The 8,560-nt window shown below is 44.1% G+C and overlaps 2 protein-coding genes across 2 annotated transcripts in view; one reads left to right on the plus strand and one right to left on the minus strand.

Annotated features, from left to right (window-relative positions):
• The window catches only part of HVCN1 (hydrogen voltage gated channel 1), a 33,968-nt gene extending 28,041 nt beyond the window's left edge, over positions 1 to 5,927 (plus strand). The window contains exons 6-8 of the mRNA XM_012809024.2: positions 1,303 to 1,534; positions 3,653 to 3,765; positions 4,116 to 5,927. Of these exons, the coding sequence (XP_012664478.1) occupies positions 1,303 to 1,534; positions 3,653 to 3,765; positions 4,116 to 4,181 (411 nt within the window). The 3' untranslated portion in view covers positions 4,182 to 5,927. The remainder of the gene's footprint in view (positions 1 to 1,302; positions 1,535 to 3,652; positions 3,766 to 4,115) is intronic.
• TCTN1 (tectonic family member 1) overlaps positions 5,385 to 8,560 on the minus strand; it is a 32,769-nt gene continuing 29,593 nt past the window's right edge. Inside the window, 2 exon segments of the mRNA XM_023516857.1 lie at positions 5,385 to 5,541; positions 6,389 to 6,514. Coding sequence (XP_023372625.1) covers positions 5,398 to 5,541; positions 6,389 to 6,514 — 270 coding nt within the window. The 3' untranslated portion in view covers positions 5,385 to 5,397.

Consider the following 8,560-nt stretch of genomic DNA (forward strand, 5'->3'; position numbering starts at 1 on the left):
GAGGCAAGAGACTCGCTTGAGCTCAGGAGTTGGAGGTTGCTGTGAGCTGTAATGCCACGGCACTCTACCCAGGAGGACGGCTTGAGGCTCTGATTCAAATAAATAAATAAGTAAATAAATAACCCATCTGCTGACACTTTGGTACCAAGCAAATACCCTCTTGGGTATTTAGCCTGAGTTAGCAAACACACTGGCAGATGCAAAGTGGTGATTTCCTAGTTCTGTCTTTCCGCCTACATTTAGTAGTAGGTATTCTTCTATAAACATTTTTCCTTTTTTTCCCCCAACTGTGTCCGCATGTGTGGGTATACCTCACTATGGACTTAGGAATATTTTATTCAATGTGTTACCATCAATGCTAGTCATTATTTTTGATGTTCAAAGTGTCCCAGATTTGGTCCCTGAGAGCTGCTTCAAGGGAACAAAGCTGTCTTTTTGACGCTGTCTTTTTGACACACTCTATAAGTCTTTGAAAGTTTCCTTGCTTTCTGGTGCAAGAAATCTAGCACTTTGTACTTTCCCTATCTCAGACCTGGAAATGGTTACCTTACTCTGAGGACTAATACTTATAAATGAAGATCTAGCAATCTTTTTTTATTTATATACCTGCCTTGGTAATCATTCTTTTTGGTTTTTTTTTCTTGGTAATCATTCTTAATTGGTACACATAGATCTGCTTCAGTCTTTTCATTCTTTATTTTTAGGAGGTAGAGTATTGCTGTGCTGCCTAGGCTGGACTTGAACTCCTGGGCTCAAGCAATCCTCCCACCTTGGCCTCTGGAGTAGCTGGGATTATAGGTATTCACCATTCACCCAGCTCAGTCTTTTTTAACAATTTAACTACAATTGTTAGTCCTCTATATCCAATAGGAGACGTTCGTTTGAAGAATGTCTCCTATTGGATATTTATATACAAACAATGTAGGAAACTGAAAATGGCCCTGCAAACAATGCTTTAGTAAATATCCTTACAACACATCTTTGTACATGTGTGAGTTTAGCTCAAGGATAAATTCTTTGCTGTGGAATTGCTAAGCCAAATGGTATGGTGGATATTTTAAAAAATTCTGACATTGATTGCCTAATTGCCCTTTAAAGAACAGGGACCTTGTCTCTTGTGTTCAAGGCTGTATTTCCAGCACCAAGAACAGCGCCTGGTGCTAGTAGTTTGGTATTTGTCCAACAAATGACATCACTGTCTGGTAACTGGGGAGGTGCACTTGAGGTCAGCTCGTCTGTGTAACCTACCAGCCAGTGACAGACACCCATATCTACTCTGACTGTGGCTCCTTGTCTCTTCAGGTGTTCCACTACCTCAGCATTGTCATCTTGGCCTTTTTTATGATGGAGCTTTTCTTTAAAATATTTGTCTTCCGCCTGGAGTTCTTATACCACAAGTTTGAAATCCTGGATGCTATCGTGGTGGTGGTCTCGTTCATCCTTGACATTGTCCTCTTGTTCCGGGAGCATGAATTTGAGGCTCTTGGCCTGTTGATCCTGTTGCGGCTGTGGCGGGTAGCCCGGATCATCAATGGTGTGTCTCCTGGGTTCCTGGGAGGTAGAGGGACGGGAGAGCGGATGGGGCCCTGTTATGGGTTGGAGGCATGGCTGCTTTGTCACTCAGGGCACACGTGTGTGTGCACCCATGGTTCCCATTATGGAGGCTACTGTCTTCTTCCCCCCAACCTTCTCTTTTTCCTCAAGAGTAAAGTGAAGTGGTATGATTCAGCATCCCACCACCACCTCTGTGGCTACAAATTAAGACCAGAATGTGGGTTCTGAGAAGGAACTACCTTCTCTATTAGGTCATATTTTCATGATTATAAAAATATATTTATGGAAAGGGTTGGCTCAGCACCTAAAGCTCAGCAGCTAGGGCACCGGCCACATGTGCCAGAGCTGACAGGTTCAAATCCAGCCTAGGCCTGCCAAACAACAATGACAACTACAAACAACAACAACAAAAAAGCCAGGCATTGTGGCAGGTGCCTATAGTCCCAGCTACTTGGGAGGCTGAGGCAAGAGAATCTCAGGAGTTTTGGTTGCTGTGAGCTGTGATGCCATAGCACTCTTCTCAGGGTGATATAGTGAGACTCTGTCTCAAGAAAAAGGTTACTAGCCCCTCTTGGCTTTTGCCAGTGCATCTATCTTTTTAATTTCGTGTTTCCTAAGGGGATTTTATCAAATCCTGGCTCACCCTGGGAGGGCACTTTCCAGAAGGGAGGCAAGTAGGCTGAGAAATGCTCTGTGCCAGGTTCTTCCCCTTGACAGAGTAAAGGCACACTAACATGAGGAAGCCTTGACATCTTTCAAGTTTTCCAAATTGATTTTTTGGTGCTTCTAGAGGGAAATAACACCTATTCACTTGCAATAAGACTCTGGCTCTGAGAAGGTACTTGGGGAAATACTGTTTTCCCATATTTCAGGTAAAAATCCTGTTTCTCACACATACCCTGTGGTCCAGGGGCCTCAGTTCCAGAGAAGCCATGCTTGTGCTGTGATTTTCTATAGACACAGTGGTCACCAGCTGATCTGCTGTTCAGCTGGTAGTGACCTAGTCAGAATTGCTCAAATGCCTATCTGTGGACCTGCTGCCTCTGTCACATTTGAGGCCTTTTTTTTTTTTTTTAAATGAGAAGCCAAATTCAAAGAGTCTAGAGCACAGCCCAGGCAGGGTATTTGTTTTTGAGCTCTCCCAGGTGTTCTGTGTGTCTGGCCAGCTTTGGGAGTCCCTAAACCAGGGCCCAACACAACAGACTGTGGATCATTGTCTGGAGAAAGAGGGAGTGACAGTATGTCTCAGGCAGGCATGGCCTCTGTTGAGTTCCTTCCCTTGGCTGGCTTGTGAGTTCTGTACAGTACCCCAGGCTCCATGGCCCTCAGCTTCAGTGTGACCTGGCTGGTAAAGGACCAGGTCTGCTTTGGATGTGGAACTGTATAAACAGCTCCATCTGTGGACTTCAGGAGCTGGTTATGAGCAAGTTTAGATCTTGCGATTAAAGCTCATTAAGAACATTCATTTGGGCTCAGCACCTGTGCTCAAGTGGCTAAGGTGCCAGCCACATACACCTAAGGTGGCGGGTTCAAATCCAGCCCGGGTCCGCCAAACAACAATGATGGCTGCAACCAAAAAATGGCCAGGCGTTGTGGCGGGCGCCTGTGGTCCCAGCTACTTGGGAGGCTGAGGCAGGAGACTCACTTGAACCCAGGAGTTGGAGGTTGCTGTGAGCTGTGATGCCATAGCACTCTACCCAGGGGGACAGCTTGAGGCTCTGTCTCAAAAAAAAAGAACATTCATTTGGATTCTGTCAAAGGACTGAAACTGCTCCTGCTTCCAGGGAAAGGGAGCATTTCCCACCTGTGCTTCCACAGCATTTTGCACACTGCACCTCTATACTGATACTGGCATGAGCAGGTTCTGGATTAAGGAGCTTAACACTCATCAGTGATTATTTTTTAAGGATTTTCCAGCCATGTGGGCTAAAGAGATATACTGCATAACTGGGTACTAAGCAGCTCAGAAAGGAAACCCCAATCAGCCTAGTTCTGCTGCCTCTAAATGATGACCATCTCATATTTCTGTTGTTGTTATATTAGAAACACACTGTTACATTAGAAACTAGTATCACTGAGACCTTCATTTTTATTTCAGGGATAATTATCTCGGTTAAAACACGTTCAGAAAGGCAACTCTTGAAATTAAAACAGATGAATATTCAATTAGCTGCCAAGATCCAACACCTTGAATTCAGCTGCTCTGAGAAGGTAAGAGAACACGTGTGGGAAAATGTCTTGTTTGCAGTCCCCTCCTTCAGCTTCTGTGGTGCTCTTAGTCTGTAATACCTGTCCCTTGACTGAATCTTCCTTGTTCTCTCAGATTTGGCTTAGGCACCACATCCTTCCTGAAGAATTGCTGCCCTAGGACTCTGCCAGGTCCCTTAATGAGTGTGTCTGTCAGTGCTGCTGTCTGATGGAAGCAGGCTCCTCAGAGGACTGATTTCCACAAAGATTATAGTTTTCATTCATCTTTGTGTCTCTGGGCCTGGGATTTACTAAACGATTGTCACATCCCTGGTGGGACTCGAAGTAAATCCCCATGTTTGCTTTTCCAATAGGAACAAGAAATTGAAAGACTTAACAAATTACTGAGACAGCATGGACTTTTGGGTGAGGTGAACTAGACATGGACCAACTCCACCCCAGAGAGAAGACCCTGACTTACAGGCCTGAGCACAATGAGAGAGACAGCCACCTTTCCTGGGGCCATTTGGTGGGAGGTTTGGTTTGATGCCACTGCTGCATTCTCGTCCGGCTTGGATTGTGGGTAGACATAGTCTTTTGGAAGGCATTTCTTCCTCGGTGTGACGAAGAGCTGTCCACCCCATTGCCACCACAAAATGTATCAAATTATATTTTCCCATATTGAACATTTTTCCTTTGCTTAGAAATGAGAAATGAAGCTGGATCTACTAGATGTATATAAAGTTTAATCTCATCAAATGTATAGGTTTCAAATTTCACATGGAGCTGGCATATCCTTTCATATGAGTATTCTGAAAGAAAAAGAAGCTACTTTAGCTACCAGCCCTTTCTATAAAACTCTTATTTCCAAATTCTTCTAAACAGCTTTGCCTGTCACAGTTTCCCCAAAGAGTGTATTTCCCAGCTGCATCACCCAGATTCTAGCTGGCACCACCTAGTTCTGCCACCTGACAACATTTTTCTCAATTACTGTACAATTACTGTTTAAAATAAACTCTCTCCTTCTCGTGGGCCCTCCTACTATATTCTTTCCTCTGTGGTATCCCCTACCAGCTGCCATTTGGAGAGCTAGCTAGCTACAGTGCCTGGTACAGAAATGGCAATTAGATCCAAGACTGCACTATAATTAACATGATATTTGGGGAACAATCCCCTCCAGAGGCTTTGTACTCTACTCACATGATTTGATACAATATTTTGCTATTTTTGTACTTATTTCGGTGGGACCTGAAAGAGAACCTATACTAAAAACAACAAAGATTTTAAAAATAACTCAAAGGCAGAGATGAGTAAATGGCAAGACCTTCCCACACCTATGCTATTTCAAGATCTGTTCTCTTTACCATCTCCCCGAAGACAATTTGGTTTCTGTATGTGACCAGGTGTTCAGTACTGGAAATGACCAAGACCAGATGTCTCCTCATTCTAAATTAAAACCATATAGAAGTAAATTCCCAAAAAGAAAAAATTTAGGAGGAAAGCAAGTGGAGAGGGATAGTATGTTGGTGTGGAGGCAATCTCAAGGGTTAAGAGACATCATGCAATGTCTCTGAGGGACTTCTGGCCCCATATGTACACTATTATAAAGGTGAGGACTAGAAGTGGGGGTACAGTTTCCTTAAGTAACAACTTACGTCAAACAAATGGGAAGAAGAAATTAAAGGGCAGCCTGGCATTGATGGTTGGCAGAGCACGGAAGCCTGCCTCTGCAGGTGCAGACACGTCAACAAAAGTAACCACAGTGGAAATAAGAATCGTCTTTTCATTTCCTGCATTGGTCTGTAATAAAAAGTCAGAAATACAAGCCCCCATGTGGTATTTTAGCAGGGTAACAAAGATGAGATATTTTCTAATCTCTTCCACAACTCAACCACTGTCAGTTTATGAATCTGATGGTTATGAGAGCACTTAATCGGCCTTTAACTTGGATGAAAGGAACAGTGTCCTAGGTTGTCCTAATTAACATATCAATATCTGTGGGGAGTGGGCTGTGGCCGGCAGGGCGCCCACAGCCTGGAAAATGCTCAGGGAGTGACCCCCAACCACTTTTCCTCCCTTAACATTATTTTCACCTGCCAGAAGTCACATAGTCCATGCATACTTTCCTTGCTATCTGCAAGCACACAGTTTTTCCTCTTTAAGGATGATCTCTACCCCATGTGTTAAGATTTATGCAACCTTGTTATAAATAAAGCTGTTGCCGCGGTTCAGGGGCTGGCTGCAGTCATCAGCTGTGTCAGCCCTCCCGACATCATCCTATTTCGGGTCTCCTGTCTTTCTTCACCTCTCCCTGTCTTTCATGGCTTTGTTTCTCAATTTCCCACCAGGTCAGCTCTCCCCACTTGCGCCGGGTCGTGAGAGGTTTCTCTCTCATGCCAATACACGACAAATATCATTCATAACTCAAATTTCATGGGAATTTAAAGATCAAATCTAAACAGGAATGTCAATGTGAGCAGAACCATTGTCAGTGGAGTTGTTTTGTTCCCTAAAGTAAAAGATCAAAAATGACTTTGTTAAATAGTTTTAAGAACCCAGATTTACATTGTAATCTTTTCCATAAAATAATAAATTTCACCTATCACACTTGAGTTTTGTCCTATATCCAAACTAAAGTTAGGCCTACCTTAGGAAATGAGGATGAAATTAGATTTGCAGTTACATTGACTATCCTGGCCTGTGGGTTTAGTAAGGAGCCGTATTTAGTCCACTTCACTTCTATAACCAAAGCCACTGGGAGCTGGCAAGAATCCTGCAAAATAAAACGGCATTAATCAATTTGAATGTTACACAACTGCAAGCCAAACTTAATCTGTAGTTCAGAGTTTTAATTATAAAATGTTTCACATATTACAAAATGTTCTGAACAAGAGAATGAATAGACTGTAGAAGTTCAGATAAAAACAGCTTAGAAAAAGCTGTATTTTAAAGTACTCAATGCTCCCAAAATATTTTAACACCTAAAGCATAATTTTTCCATCCCCTCCTATTTCTAAAAAGGCCAGCATCACCTGGGCTTGTGTGGTATAAGGCCAGTACCCAACTGTAGAACCTTCAGGGCCTTAACTGCTCTAACTTCATCTACCTGTTTATATCTACCTCAGACTTCAGGAGAGAAACTAACTGGTAGGAGAGAGAATGGAATTATTAATGGACAGAAATTAGGCCTGGTTGCATATCACATTAAAATGCACTGAGGAAATTTAAGTGCTTTCTTTTCATTTATCTGATTTAACCAATTGGCAATGAAGATATAACATTTGGGTATCCAGGCAGTGTCTGTATGTTGTCAAAAAATATTAACAACTCTTCATCTGCACTGAGGACACTGAGCCACAGTGGAGCTGCCAAGCTCAGACAGGATGCTCAGGTCTAAGGGTTTTCCCCAGGACCTTTGTTTTGGGGAGCCCCAAGGGGAAAATGGGCAAGTAGGCCTTCCAGACCTCCTCCTTGCTCTGCAGTCCCTTTGGTTGGCAAATGTGGTAACTGTTAAAGCTGCAGGCTGGGAGATGGGGACTCCCTGGTACTATTTTACTTCCGTGACTGTTTACCATTTTGCCATAACAAAAAGTTTTTAAATACATCTTTTCAGGACATAGGCCTGCTAAATTTGGTACCTGCCAAAAAGGTACTGATGGAATTCCTTAGCTTGGAACTGCCTTTTATAATAAAAACCTTGGAGGCTGAGCAATCCTTGCAGATGTCCTGTTATTAGAAGGTACAGTGCACAGGTGGGGTAAGCTGAGCATAGCAGATGCTCTGCACTGGCTTCTACCCGGGTTTCCTGTGGGGTTGGTGCAAAACCCAATGCAGGCCCTGTGAGTGCCTGGGACCAGCACAGACCTGGGCAATGCTCTGTGCACACTGCTGCTCTCCTCTCACCTGAGTCTTCCTTTCTGAGGGGGAATAATAACTGGATGTCTTCACCCACCACCAAGAAGTCAGAAGAAATTTGCCTATTTCACTGGGGCAGCAGAGCTGAGCCAAGACTCCAACAGTAGAGTGGCAGGGACTGAGTAATTCAGGGACTTGGTGGGGAGGGCAGGCTTGGAGCTTTGAGCCAGTCCTCAGTCACTGTGCCCATGCTATAAATACACTGAGCGGATAATGAGAGGTTGAAGAAACTGTGACAAGAAAAAGCTGGGCAATTAGAGGATAAGATGGAGAGTACGCCTTCAGTGATGGGACCAGCCCACACTCTGACTGTTAAAACAAAAGGGAAAGGTGGGCAGAGGAATCACATGTGACCAGGAAACCTATTTGTAGGAATGTCAGCTTCCATTAAACTCTTTGGGAGCTGTGAGAGCTCTCACGTGTGGGCTACCTTCATAGACTGGAGAACAACAGATGGGAGAAATCTCAGTCTTTGAGACAGGCCTCACAATTGTCTATCATATCACAGATGCCTAAAAAGGGGGCTCAGGGAACACCAACAATCACAACAGTGATCCTAGGATGATAGCACCATGTCAAGGCCAGATGAACGTCACCTCATTTAACCCTCTCCACTACCCCATGTAGTTGGTACCATGACTTTCATTCCCTTTACACAGATAAGGAAATAGGCTCAAATCCATAAAATTGCTGGTCAAAGGTGACATTGCTAACGATGTGCAAAATCAGTATTAAAAAGTCAGGCCGGCTCGGCGCCTGTGGCTCAAGCGGCTAAGGCGCCAGCCACATACACCTAAGGTGGCGGGTTCGAATCCCCAGCCCGGGCCCACCAAACAATGATGGCTGCAACCAAAAAATGGCCAGGCGTTGTGGCGGGCACCTGTAGTCCCAGCTACTTGGGAGG

The sequence above is a fragment of the Otolemur garnettii genome, unplaced genomic scaffold, assembly GCF_000181295.1.
Source record: "Otolemur garnettii isolate 467f Iridium unplaced genomic scaffold, OtoGar3 scaffold00099, whole genome shotgun sequence".
Taxonomy (NCBI): domain Eukaryota; kingdom Metazoa; phylum Chordata; class Mammalia; order Primates; family Galagidae; genus Otolemur; species Otolemur garnettii.